We start from the raw sequence: 13,239 nt of genomic DNA on the forward strand, positions 1-13,239 counted from the left end.
CATTTCACCAGCCGACCCTCGTCTCGCCGGCCACAGGCGAGGCCCGGGATGCCATCGCCAGCCCTAAGCTAGAGAGAAAAGAAAAGAAGAAAGAAATTATAAAACACGAGTCTAAACCATAATCTCTCCACTTATTCATGATGAGCACGATGGTTATTATCATTACACCGTGATCGTCTTAGCCGCTGTAGAATATTCCAAAGTAGACTGATCGTAACCAAGGAGACAAGAAAGGGAGGAATTAGAGAGAGAGCTAATGAGCTGTAATTTCGCAAGACGTAGTGATTTATGAAATCAATTTGGGGCGGATCACCAAGAAAATGTCCTCTTGGACTCGTTCTCCCCCTGCGTCCGTATAATTCCAAAGCTCGTTCCCTCTTCTTCTTCTCGGCCCAGCTTGTTTGGATCGTTCCGAACCAAAACGCCATTTGGTTCTCTCCGTCTTCTTCTCTTCTCGCCACCTCGTCCTTGTCGTTCTTCATATACTCTTCCTCCTCCGCGTGACCTTGGCCAACATAATCCATCCCTCCCTCTGTCTCTGTCTCTGTCTCTGTCTCTCTCTTCTGTCTCTCCATCTTCATCCATGGCGTCTCAAGAAGACGAACCCACCATAGCGAGGCTCGAGGTGGCGTGCAAGGACCTGAAGAGTCTCCTCCGGAAATCCGCGGACCTGGACCGTAACATGGAGAAGATGGACAAGAGGTTCGACCTCATCGACCAGTCTCTATCCTTGGCGTCCCGACGCATTGCCCCCTTGCAGTCCATGGTTATGGCCAACAAGGCCCTTGATACCCGGATAAATCGCGCCATCACCCCGGCCCTCTCCCTCATCCACAGCTTCCGCCTCTTCGAGTCCCTCCAGGCCGACATTGTCGACCTCTCCGCCAGGCTCTCCGACGAGGTGGCACCGTCCCTGAACTGGCTCGAGAGGCTCCTCGAGTACATCAACTGCGTCGACCAGCTCAACACCGCCGTGAGGTCCATCAGCGAGGAAGGCGAGCCGGCCATCCAGAAGCTCCAGGAGGTGGTGGAGTTCCTAAGCCGGACCAAGGCGACCGACAATTTCAGGACGCACCGGCTGAGGGAGACGCTCGTCACGCTCAAGGCGCTGTACGAGACAGAGGTCGATGCGATGCGGTTCGAAGGGTTGCTCGACGAGGCTTTGCTTCAGTTGCAGGACGAGTATGAAGGTTTGTTGCAGCAGCTGAAGCACGAGAATGTCAGGGAGGCGGAGGAGTGCGGCGATGGCAAGGTTGCCGGGTCGGAGCTGGGGTCGGATCAGGAGGTGGAGGCTCTGAGGAGGATATCGGAAACGTTGGCGGCGAATGACTGTTTGGACATTTGCATCGATATCTTCATCAAGGTAAGTGACACATGAATGCCGACGCAAACTCTTTGGAACGTAGTATATGACGAAGTGATGAACTCTAGCATCGATATCTTCGGCGAGTCATCTTGTTTTCCTTTCCTTCTTTTATATTTTATGCTGATTCCACATTGATTTGTTGACACCCTAATTCAACTTTTCTTTGCAATGTGAATTTTTACAGGTGAGATACAGAAGAGCCGCGAAGGCACTGATGCGCCTAAACCCAGAGTACCTTAAGACGTACACGCCGGAAGAGATCGACAAGATGGAGTGGGAGAGCTTGGAGACGGCCATTACCCTGTGGATCCAGCACTTCGAGCTCGCGCTCAAGACTGTCCTCGTCTCCGAGAGGAGGCTGTGCAACCAGGTCCTGGGCGGCCTCATGGACGGCCTCGTCTGGCCCGAGTGCTTCGTCAAGATCGCCGACAAGATCATGGCCGTCTTCTTCCGCTTTGGTGAGGGCGTCGCCCGTAGCAAGAAGGAGCCCCAGAAGCTCTTCAAGCTCCTCGACATGTTCGACTCCCTCGAGAAACTCAAGGCCGAGTTCATCCAAGTAAGTACTGCGTGCGCCCGTTCCGTCTTTAAATACATAATTATAGGAGAAATGTATAGAATTCTCACGTTAGATATTTCGCACATTATCCCTCCTTGATGACAAAAGTGTTAATCACGTGAATTCGATCTCATGATGGAGAAGGAACTTTCAAATGAATAGTACATCATGAAAGGAAATTCACAAGTAGCTTAAAGGGGATGAAGAATTGAACTTGACATTAACCGCTATAAACCTTAAAACATCAATCCCAGGATCTACATAGGTAGATCTATAAATCCAATAATGGTTTAAAGGAATTTGTGCATCTAATTTGAAATCCATCGTTGCTTCGGGCGGAATCACGATGATCCGACATTCAAGATCTTCTCCTCTATGACCATATGTATCCCATGCTTAATGAGATAGCTTCTCAACGACCCCAATCCATATGTGTTGCTTATGTGTGGTTGTTATAAGTTCGTTAGGGCTAAAGGAGAGACTAAAATGCTATTTATAGAGTTTCCAGCTAGGCCCCTCTTATCACGGTTTACACAATGCCAGATTTATATCGGACTCGTTAAGAATCCTTATATCTTGTCTTATTAGACCAACTCTATAAGCGGTTAATTAATCCGGTAAAACGGTAGATTACAATCCCAATTAATATAAGGTCATGTTGGGAAAACCTTACGCTTTAGTCAACAAACTCCGATGGCGAAGTGAAGTTTAGTCTGCAACCGTCTTATTCTAAAGGCCGAAACTTTAAGAACAGCCGTGGTGGTCTGTATAATTTAAATCCGACTATGAATCAAAAGCTCTTTGTATGGTTTTTGTACTGAGTTTGATTCTGTCAATTAAATTTTTTTTGTCCAGATCTTTGAGGGCGAGTCTGGAACCGACATTTGCATCCGGTTCAGAGAGCTTGAGAAGCTGCTCGTCGCCGCCTCAAGCAAGGTGTTCTGGGAGTTTGGCCTCCAGATCGAGGGGAACTCCGACGGCCTCCCTCCGCCACAGGATGGCTCGGTGCTGAAGCTCGTAAGGTACGCCATCAACTACCTCAAGTACCTCGTCGACGAGACCTACAGTGGTCCCATGGCGAAGGTGCTGCAGACGGAGCAGGTGTGGAGGGCGGGCATCCTGTCAAAGCCCGAGTTGGAGGAGGACCTGCTCCGAGACGCCGTCTCCAACGTCATGGAGGCGCTGCAGCGGAACGTGGAGTCCAAGAGGGGGCGGTACAAGGAGAAGATACTCCCGCACGTGTTCGCGATGAACACCTACTGGTATATCTACATGAGGACGAGGAACACGGAACTCGGGAAGCTCCTGGGCGAGAAGTACATGAAGAAGGGGTACAAGGTGGTGGCCGAGGAGTCGGCCTACCTGTATCAGAAGCAAGCATGGGGATCTCTGGTGCGGCTTCTCGAGGCGAAGGCCGACGACCCGGGCAACAAGACCAGAGCGAGCGCGAGGATGGAGGCGTTCTTGAATGGCTTGGAGGAGGCGTCGCAGAAGCACCGGAGCTCCTACGCCATCCCGGACGCTGACCTGAGGGAGCAGATCAAGGAAGCGACAGTGAAGCTGGTGGTGCCGGCTTACGCCGAGTTCGTGAGCGCTCACGGTTCCGTCTTGAAGGAGGGCTCGTACGCGAGCGCCGACTCGATTCGGGAGTTGCTAAGTCAGGTGTTCGAAGGAGGCGACGGGGAAGGGGACGGGAAGAGGCCGAGGCGTCGGGGTTCGAGGGGTGGCGGGAGTGGTGGTGCCGTCGATGGGGATGGGAAGGACTTTCGACGGTCCAGATCAGATGTTAGTGATTTGTTGATCTAGTCGAGTCAGCTGCTAAACAGGGAAACGAAGGCATTACCAGAGATGATGTTTCGTGTAATTTCTCGAGATTAACCACCGTAGGGTGATTACCCTTTGTTATAGCGGGTAAAATGTGATTTTTTCCTCATTAATTTGTTGATAAATTGGGGCTTGATCTGAGTTAAAATAGGAGGCAATATTAAAATCAGAACTTCAGAGGAAAAAACGTTGGAAGACAGTTTGTATTATAATCTGTAACGCATGGCCTAAAACTTGTGTCAATCTTAAAATTGACATTTTCAACCGGATCCTTTTACATATAGCGGAACGCTATTTCGAAAAGATGCTTTTTATTAAAACGGAAGCCATTTAAAAAGCACACTCAATAAAAACAAGGAGGGAGAATTGATAACTAGTTAAACTACTAGGATACTCAAAATCATCGAGAATCAAAAGGCATTGAATTGAACATTATTTCAAAAAATTCTATCCGGATATATCATCTGAATTTATCTCAATTGAGTTGGCTTATATTCCAATTAATATTTATACTTAAGTAATCGGTAGAAAATACATATTATGATAAAATGGAAGGAGGATTTATTTAATTTGAGGATCAAATTGCAAAAAAAAAAAAAAAAAGGTCGGGAGAGACATTGCGCAATTCTGAACTGCTTTTGTCCTAAATTTTTGGTCGGAACCACTGAATAATTTGTCGTCCTGAGAATAAAGAGAGTTGTGAACTTGTGAAACGTGAACAAGACAAACTTGGGAATGGATCCGAATACTGTCGACTGTACCACACGCTACGGTGTTAATCTTGACGTGTCGTCCGCTAGAAGAAACACCCGATCCAATCCCACACGCACGGTGAATCGGGCAGGAAGAATCATTCCTTCGCTCGCCGGGAATCTACCGAACAGTCCAACAAACACCACCGCAGTATTTCTCTCCCAATTTCCCGAGAAAGTTCGCAGCTTTCCCTGGAAAATCTCGGCACCTCCGTCGAATTACTCGCAATCTCCATTACCCACAACCCAGAGCTTCACAAAATGGAACCCGACTTCATCCCAACGTCGTTCGCGGACTTCCCGGAAGACGTCCATCTCTGCATCTTGTCATTCCTGACTCCGTCCGAGATCGCCAATTTCTCCTGCACTTCCAAACGATTCGTCTCGCTCTGCAGGAGCAACGCCAAGCTCTGGTACGCCTTGTGCGACCGGAGGTGGGGATCGAAGACCCAAATCCGGAAATGGGGCAACGGCAAAATAGGCTACAGGCTCCTCTACAAGACCCTCAGCGAGTGGGAGAGTCTCATCGGCTTCTGGCGGCGCAGCGGCCAGAGATCCACCTCCTCCTCCGCCGTGGCCACCGCGGCCGTCGTGCCGCCTCCGCCGCTGGTCAGCTTCGAGTGGGGCCCATCGTTCGTCGCCGGTTCCAGGGTCTCCCCCTCTGAGGACGGCACCTACGGCGTGGTAAAGTCGCCATTTTTGTGGATGTCGCTTTCCTCCAGCGGGGAACCCGTAAATTTCGTTGACCCAGATGGTAAAAGTGGCGAATTCGGCTCTAACTATTGCGACGATTCGATCAGGAAGACCGATTTGATTCCGGTGGATGTGAATTTTATGGGGTGTACGTATTTGGTGGTGGAGGAAAACATGGGGCTCGGGTGCAGTTCACACAGGAATGGGTTTCGGAGGAGTTTGAGCTCGGCGAACTTGTGTAGCGATGAGGAGGAGGCCAGTGGCAGCGAGAATGGGACATTCGGGAGCTTACCGGATCGGTATATGTCAGAGATGTATCAGAACTTCGCAAACCGGACGAGCCCGAGTCGGAGTGGCGCAGCGAGAAGGCAGAGGAAGAGGGAGAAGGCGAGGCAGGGGAAGAGAAAATGGGAGGCGGAGCATTTCGTGAAAATCATAGATTGCTCGCCCACTCCTTCTCGGCCTTTGCAGGGGCTATGGAAGGTGATTTGAGCTTTTATTTCTGATCTTAATCATCTCATCTCGACCAGTGCATCTGCATTTGTGAGTTAAATTAGTTGTCTTACATGGAGAGATTGGAGCCGCCTTTTTTGTTCTGATCATCCTATTGAAACTGAACTCGCAGTTTCTAGTTTAGAATGGTGATAGGCTCAAAATGATTCGAATTTCAGTTTTAAGAAAGGTTGGATCTTTTGTGCTAAATGCTGAGTTTATATGCTTTTTGGTTGTTTGGGAATTTCAGTACGCTCGATTAATCTGCCCTTGATATATCCGAGCATTTCCTGCTTTGGGCTGAGCGCACTGCATTATTTGTTGAAGAGGTCAAGATGGATTCAAAAAGCTCAACTCTTAACCAGACTGTTGCGAACAAATTATGTCAATGATGCATATACTACATATTTGCTCTTATGCCAATCTTTGCCCTCGACTGATGATAATTATAGATCTCAAAATGGCTGTTGTTGTTGAGTCAGTGGAATGCTTATGCCAAACTTGAACTGGGTATTGGGACATTAGGATTTAAGAATAGCTTATGCCAATGATATCTCGAAAGATGCCTTGTATTGACACTTCATTACCTATGCTAAGAAAGATGGGTAGGGATTGGTTGACGAGTATTTGAATTAAGAAATCAAGTTATGAGAGAAGATCCACTGCCAATGCCTTGTGATTGTAAATTCTGTTACATGAATTCTTCCCCTCTTCACTCCTCTGGTGAATTATTTTTCATATAAATAATTATGTCAAATTGGTGCCTTGTTTCAGCTATTAACTTATGCTGGGTTGAAATTAGTTAAGGCTTTCATTCAATAAATGTGGGTTGACAGTGCTTTTCAGAAAGCCAGGACATTGGAATGAACTATGACATTGTAGGCTGTATATGTATTATTTATCTGGGGGATTGGCTTGAATATGTTTGACCTCTCCTTCATATCTGAAGCTCTTTCTTGCCCGCTGTTGCAGGGAATCGGTGACTGCATGAAATTGGAATTCTATCTCGTGACTTACGATGAAATTGGGGGAATTGCCTGCCGTAGGGTTGGGGAACCAGCAGACCGTTTTTCTGGTTGCGCCCCAGTTTTTTGGACATCGAAAGCTAAGTTTATTGAGCCACCTTTTTCGTTAGAGGAGGCAATCATGTACGATAGTCGTGTGCACCTCCACCCCACTGACGAAGAAAATTTTATGTTCGGGGAGCCTCCAATGGAAAATGAGCCGGTCTCTCGCATCCTGTACATAAATTCAAGTTATGACTTGCTAATTCCTGATTTGGCTGGGACTACAGCAACTGACAGGCGTAACGAGGGAAGGATATGGCAGTATAGAAACGGTACATTTGGGTTCGGGTTTCTTTGGGACAATTTTATTATTGACCTAAAGCACATAGCCCTGAATGGTTGTCTTCTTCGCTAGTTTTAGCTTTGTGATAATTGATTCGGTCTTCTGGATTCATTCTGTACATACTAGAATCTTAAGAAAGAAGAGCCATATATCCAGTATGGCACTGGTGTCATGTTCTTTGGATTTTAACCTTCGGCTCCACCTTGTATGCCGATTTGTAACATAGTTTATTGGGGAAATGATGACACTTCTTCCAAAGTTCTATTCTGGCGATTTTTCATTTCTGACCTGTTTCTCTTATCTCAATTTCCTCTGGCTAAACCCCCCTCGTATGCCTTCCCAACTGCTTTACTATTCAGGCCTTAGGTTCTGTCATTGGAGCTTATAATAAGCTGGTAAAGTTCATCTCTCTGAAAAAATGTCACCATGGATGATTCAAAGTGATATACTCTTTTTCCTCGAAGCTAATCCCAACTTCCCCACATAGTAGTGGGGTCTCTTTTCTTGAGCATAACTTAGATAGACCTTTGCTATTCTGCTCTTTCGATTTGATGTGTTGAAAACTAGATCGAAGTAGCTTGTTTGTCACGGTGCTGGATGGTTGCAGTAGCAGACTCTTTGCTACAGATCATCGCGGGAATTTGGGGACTTACATATGCAAGAGTCATCTGAAATCTGAATAAGCAATTGTAAGTGTGAGCTGGCATGTTCTAGCGAGTGTCCAGTGCTAAGGAAGGAAACCGAAATTACAAGAAACAGTCACCGATACATTTCGAGTAGAACAAAATGGATACATAAAGCCTTTCAGACTACAGAAACTACAGTCTCAGCCAGTAAGGAAGGAGCATGCGAGCTGGAGAAAAGAACATAGCACTGTAGATGCTGCTTATTATGTCTCACGCAGCAACTTCTCTAACTGCGACCTTCTCATTTCCTGCCTGGTCTCCCTCAAGCTGGCTGAGGTTGCCCTTTTCTCTGATGAGTTGTGCATGGTGGTGTTTGCAGAAGAGTTTGCCCTCATGTGCGATGTAGTTCGACGGGCTTATTGTGCAACCGCCGTGGGAGCATTTGAAGCAGCTTTTGTGGTAAGGAGTTCCATTCACACTCACCTGCATCAAGAATTTGTTGCAGCAATTTTCGAAGATTTCCCAATCTTATATTATTCAAAGTCCATAGTCATAGTCTGCCTACGCTTGTTCTATGTAGACTATAATTCTGAGAACAAGAATGGTTGAGTAGGTACCTTCTCAGTTGGATATACAGTATTCTTGCAACCGAAGCATTTCTCTCTTGTTCCAGCAAACATGCCTGAGACTTTAGCTGCAGCGGGTTTCTGTTTAAGCAGCTTTAGATTAAGATTCATGATGCTTGCTAGGAATTATTGGACGAAAAGGAGGAAAATTTGGTCATGGAAATTACCTCGCCCCCCAAAGGTCTTTCTGGTTTGACAATTTTCGGGATACCTGAGAGTACAAAATTTCACTTGAGACAGATTCGAATTGATGTTGGATGGGAGAGGAACTCAGATAGATTCTGACCTTCAAAGCTTTTCTCAAGACTGCCGGTTCTCTTGAAAAGTTGATCGAAGTGCGGCCTGCAGTAGAGAACTCCTTCAAAGGAATTGTAGTTTGCAAGCTGCAAGGTCGATCTAGTTTCAGAATTATACGAAGTACATCATACTACTTGTGAAAATGCATGCTTTTCATGTTGGAAGACTCGGACCATTTGTAGCAGATAGCCACAGTGCCAGTTTGGAGAAATCAAGATTTCAGATTTGTTGCATTTTTGGCAGTGGGATATAGTTGATTTGAAGTTGGACGATAAGTGATCAGATTAGCAGGGATCAAATCGGTTTAAAATACTTTCCAGGTTAACTAAATGTTCTGCTTGGCAAAGGCAAACGACTTTCAAAAACCAGATCTTTCAATTGTAAGCTAACAAAATCTGATCAATGCTTGGCTGTCTCAGTATTGCAGGAGAAACTAAGGCATCCCTGGTCATTGTAATGCAGATTCAGTGGGATAAAGCAGTAAATGTCTTGTTTCTGCACCAGCATGATCCGAATGACACCGAGAGCAACATCAGAACAGACCAGGTATCCGAAGAGAATGAACCTGTCCCAACAGATCGAACCCCGTATCCACACGACTCTCAAAACAGACTTGCAACACGACCCTACCTTGAGGGTGCCTTTGCAGTGGTGACACCGGAAGCAGGCCTTGTGGTAAATGCGGTTGTCGGCGGTCAACTTGTCGACCAGGTACACTGTCTTCTCGCACGCCATGCACTTCTGGGTCGTCCCTGCGAAAGCCATGACCCCTCAGTTGCTGTCTCTCTCTCTCTCCCCAGTACTGCAGGAGTGAGTCTCTTGTGTGTGTGAGGGTGTGGACGATAAGGCAAATGAGAGGCAAAAAAAGTGAAAAGGGGAAGATAGAGGAGAGCCGGTTTGCAGGTGAATGGGGGGACCAAGAGTTTTGATTTTCTTGAAGAGACCGGCTAAAAAGCAATCATGTATGTTTGAATTTGAAGCACCCGCCTGCCATTTGGGTCCTCCCAAGTCATAATCAAAAGTGGCTACTTACTTAAGCTTTAAAATTGGTGGGAACTCAATCACAAGGATGTTCAATGCCATGTGCACCGCCATCATGAACCCCAATATTCCAACGAGCTCTTAGCTAATGAATGGCTTTCCTGTCCAAATGAAGATGTCATGCTGTTCTCAGTTCATTGTTTATTAACACGGATCACTTGTACATGCTTACAGAAAGATGCGAATCACTCCGCACCTTACCGAGCACACATTACGCGAACATGTACATTGGTTTCGTGGCAGAATCCTTTTTCCACGTCTCTGGTCTGGGTATCTGTTCTAGTATACATGGATACGCATGCCACGTTACGGAATCTTTAGAGCTTCGCATGTCGTCCGGAAATCGCACATTAAACATTGTCATGTACAAGACGATGCACTTGGACCAGTACTAGGGAGTAGTCGACAGTTCATTCAACTGTGTTGTGCTGGTCTTTGACCAAAGAAAGGGGGAAAAACAGGAGGTACTGAGTGGGGGTATGGGAGGAGTTGTGTATTGTTTTTCAGGATAACGACACAAATGATCATTGAACTTTGGCTTCATATACAATGTGATCCATAAACTTTTAATATATCCAATGTGGCTCCTCAACTTTAACCAAAGATAAGATGTTGTCCATGAACCGTAATTCGTTCAATATAGTCCGTAAACTTTTGATGTATGTTTAAGTTAGTCCATAGACTATATGAAAATGTTCGATATTATTCTTCCATAATTCAAATTCAAGGACAATATTGAATATTTTTATATGGTTTAAGGATTAGATTGAACGTATATTAAAAGTTTAGAGATTACATTGAACCGGTTGAAATTTCAACAATAATATTGCACATTGAGTTAAAGTTCATGAACCACATTATATATTGAGCCAAAGTTTCCGAACCGTTCGTGTTTTCTTATCTTGTTTTTCCCTCTTATTGCCTGATCTGCAACTTTGCTTGAAATTTGAATGAGATGAGGACAAAAGGGGTCTGGCATTTTCATGTGAGTGGTTGAGGGAATTTGACATTGGTTGGTCATTGACCTGGTCCCATCAAACCACCAAAGCCCCAAGAAAAATAAGATTTATGCCTCAGCTGTACTGATGGTATGAAGATCGTCTGCTATATACCAACTCCAAGCCCGCCCAAGCCCGTTCTGTCCCAAAGGGCATATTGGCGGGCTTGGGTGACAGCCTTACATTGAAAGGCCCGGCCCACTGATCCTTCGTCTAACCCCAGCCCGTCCGCTGACTCCTCATGCGGAAATTCCAGATAAGAAATCAATCAGTTCATGTTCATCCATTTACTTCCTAAGCAAAAGTCTTTATAACTTATTTATTCCACTTTGCTGTAGTACTTACTTTGGCATGTGGATTACGTGCCCACCAAAGCCTAAGGTTGGAACCGGAAATTGAACAAGCCACCTTTGAAATAGGCTTGTAACCCAACCGATTATTTCTTATCCTGGTCCTAGATAAGTGCCCCTTAAGGATATGTGCCCCTTCCATGGCAGATGCAGTGTGACCTCCGACCAATTACGTTTCCCACTGATATGCATCTCTTTTGAGTTTAAATTTTCATGAACTTTTTCCACCTCGTGTCATTGATAATGAAGGTATAAGCGCTCCCCAAAAGTGTCCGTTCCGGCTCGAATCTCGTATGTCCACCTTAAAAGAACTGGCGATCAGATTGCACGTCGCAAATTGGGCCCATCCCCTCAGACAGGCTAGTTGGGCCCATCGGCCCACCAAACTCATGTATATGTCTGCTCACAATCGAGAACCAAACACGATGGAGGACCACGAGCCTGAACTACGAACTTGGTCACGCAATCTTAGGTATCTAAATCCTCGTAGCTTAGCGACGCATACCTAATCCATTGCACAAGCAACAGCCACTCCTTATGAAGGCATTCCAATATAATGGTTGGGTGTTATGTTTGATTACTGAAGGCGATCCTACTTGTACCAAAGGACTGCTCTAGCTGCATGGCTTCTGTTTTTTTTTTTGTGGGGGCTAAACCTCTAAGCTTAGCTAGATGGCTCGACACATACATAACATCATATTATTAAAATAATTAATAACAGATGTAACAAGAGATTCGAGCTTAGACCCAACAATCCAAATATACGACGGGATTCATATCCGGTACATATGTTTTGTTAGATAAGTATAATGTATCGTCTTGAATCTCGAATTTCAAAAATATCTAATATGGTATGTGCAATTCCGTTTTTTCTAAATAGATTTTCTGACCAACGATTACCCCGTTCAATGGATTTGCTAAAACGATGTGCTCTTGATAAGAATTAAAGGAAATCTGTATTCATATGGGTGAATATGATGTGATGTAACCTTTGCATTTACGCAGAAAGGATATGTGACATGTCGCATCAGTGCCTTGACTAATGGAAAATCTATTGGGGAAGTCGAAATATTGAATCTTTCACTCATGGCTTATCTTCTTTATGATAAAAATAACACGTTTTCGCAATTTTGGCGAACGTCCGAAAGTTGTATCGAAAACCAGGTTAGCGATAAAGTCGATCGTAATCATCCATAGTAAAAACCTGTCGACTTTTCCGGAATAAGAAGGGCAAAACGAAAGACAAATTATTGTAACCAGAAGTAATTTAACAGAAGCCGGGGCTTATACATAAGTAAAGATAATGACATCATAAGTGCTATAACTTTTATACGGTACTTACTTGAGTGTTATGATTTTTTTTTTTTATTCGAATACTATAACTTCTAAAAATTGTTCACTTCATTCATTCAAGTGTCGGAAATCCGACATGGCATAACCCTTGTGGTGAACGTTTTCAAATAGTTATAATACTCAAACGATCAACTGAAAAATTATCCGACACTCAAAGTAAACGCAGTACATAAACTATGACACTCCACTCAATTAATTGAATAAGAACTTATGACACTTAAGTGAGCGTCGTACGATAGTTATATTATTTGTGGTATCTTTTTCCTGTACATATGTGTTTTTCCTAAGTTTTGCTGAGTTTCTCCTGAAGTTATCCCCGGCGGAGACGTTGACTTGTTCTAGAGAGAGAGAGAGAGAGAGAGGGAGGGAGGGAGAGAGAGAGGGAGGGAGGGTCGAGGAGGTCGAACGCGGTGATTCGTTACGGGTCTCATGGCGATTCCTGTGCCCGTCCAGGCCGGTGTTCACATGATTCATCCGGGGGTCTGCGGGAGCACGCGCTTTTGGTAAAGAAAACTAGGGCAACAGTTCAACCAGCCCGCGACCAATCAAAGTCAACATTCGAGAAGAAAAAACAAAAGAAGAAGAAGCATGTCGTGTTTAATGTTCTCCACATTGGGGTAGTTTCGTGGGGGAAACGAAGACATGCTTAGCCCGTCGTTCCAATTAATTCAGAGTGGGTAAGCATTTACAACCAAGGCCGAGCTCGCGCCCGTCGCAGCCAACCAAGAAAGAACGAGGACAAAGGAAGTACCAATTTTATGATTGTTGGAATAGAAGGGCCGTGATTCCTCCCTAGTACAGCAGCTATGGTAGTCGCTACCAAGCTCGACTTCGACTCGACTCGACTCGTATATTTAGTGCAAAAACCTAAACTTGAGCTTGATCGAGTATTAATCCTCCCGCTTGAGCTTCACT

At 45.3% G+C, this 13,239-nt stretch overlaps 3 protein-coding genes across 3 annotated transcripts; 2 read left to right on the forward strand and 1 right to left on the reverse strand.

Annotated features, from left to right (window-relative positions):
* The first annotated feature begins 397 nt into the window (after nucleotides 1-397).
* Nucleotides 398-3,902, forward strand: LOC115746289 (exocyst complex component EXO70I-like). The gene is made up of 3 exons (XM_030681992.2): nucleotides 398-1,363; nucleotides 1,551-1,922; nucleotides 2,778-3,902. Exons 1-3 carry the CDS (start codon nucleotides 584-586, stop codon nucleotides 3,726-3,728), a joined length of 2,103 nt encoding a protein of 700 aa, XP_030537852.2. The 5' UTR covers nucleotides 398-583; the 3' UTR covers nucleotides 3,729-3,902.
* A 627-nt stretch (nucleotides 3,903-4,529) lies between these two features.
* On the forward strand, nucleotides 4,530-7,322 carry LOC115746290 (F-box protein At3g12350). The gene is made up of 2 exons (XM_030681993.2): nucleotides 4,530-5,674; nucleotides 6,656-7,322. Exons 1-2 carry the CDS (start codon nucleotides 4,760-4,762, stop codon nucleotides 7,103-7,105), a joined length of 1,365 nt encoding a protein of 454 aa, XP_030537853.2. The 5' UTR covers nucleotides 4,530-4,759; the 3' UTR covers nucleotides 7,106-7,322.
* A 380-nt stretch (nucleotides 7,323-7,702) lies between these two features.
* Nucleotides 7,703-9,423, reverse strand: LOC115746293 (LIM domain-containing protein WLIM1). Its single transcript, XM_030681996.2, has 5 exons — nucleotides 9,213-9,423; nucleotides 8,572-8,668; nucleotides 8,453-8,496; nucleotides 8,277-8,366; nucleotides 7,703-8,142 (listed from the first exon to the last, which is right to left on the reverse strand). Exons 1-5 carry the CDS (start codon nucleotides 9,345-9,347, stop codon nucleotides 7,930-7,932), a joined length of 579 nt encoding a protein of 192 aa, XP_030537856.1. The 5' UTR covers nucleotides 9,348-9,423; the 3' UTR covers nucleotides 7,703-7,929.
* Nucleotides 9,424-13,239: the final 3,816 nt, after the last annotated feature.

The sequence above is a fragment of the Rhodamnia argentea genome, chromosome 2 (assembly GCF_020921035.1).
Source record: "Rhodamnia argentea isolate NSW1041297 chromosome 2, ASM2092103v1, whole genome shotgun sequence".
Taxonomy (NCBI): Eukaryota; Viridiplantae; Streptophyta; class Magnoliopsida; order Myrtales; family Myrtaceae; genus Rhodamnia; species Rhodamnia argentea.

Coding starts and splice junctions, on each gene's coding strand:
- LOC115746290 (XM_030681993.2), top strand. CDS start 4,760: ATGGAACCCGACTTCATCCCAACGTCGTTCGCGGACTTCCCGGAAGAC. Junction 5,675..6,655: donor CTTTGCAGGGGCTATGGAAG/GTGATTTGAGCT, acceptor CCGCTGTTGCAG/GGAATCGGTGACTGCATGAA.
- LOC115746293 (XM_030681996.2), bottom strand. CDS start 9,347: ATGGCTTTCGCAGGGACGACCCAGAAGTGCATGGCGTGCGAGAAGACA. Junction 8,669..9,212: donor ACTGCAAAGGCACCCTCAAG/GTAGGGTCGTGT, acceptor TCGACCTTGCAG/CTTGCAAACTACAATTCCTT. Junction 8,143..8,276: donor CTGTATATCCAACTGAGAAG/GTACCTACTCAA, acceptor TTCTTGATGCAG/GTGAGTGTGAATGGAACTCC.
- LOC115746289 (XM_030681992.2), top strand. CDS start 584: ATGGCGTCTCAAGAAGACGAACCCACCATAGCGAGGCTCGAGGTGGCG. Junction 1,364..1,550: donor GCATCGATATCTTCATCAAG/GTAAGTGACACA, acceptor GAATTTTTACAG/GTGAGATACAGAAGAGCCGC. Junction 1,923..2,777: donor TCAAGGCCGAGTTCATCCAA/GTAAGTACTGCG, acceptor TTTTTTGTCCAG/ATCTTTGAGGGCGAGTCTGG.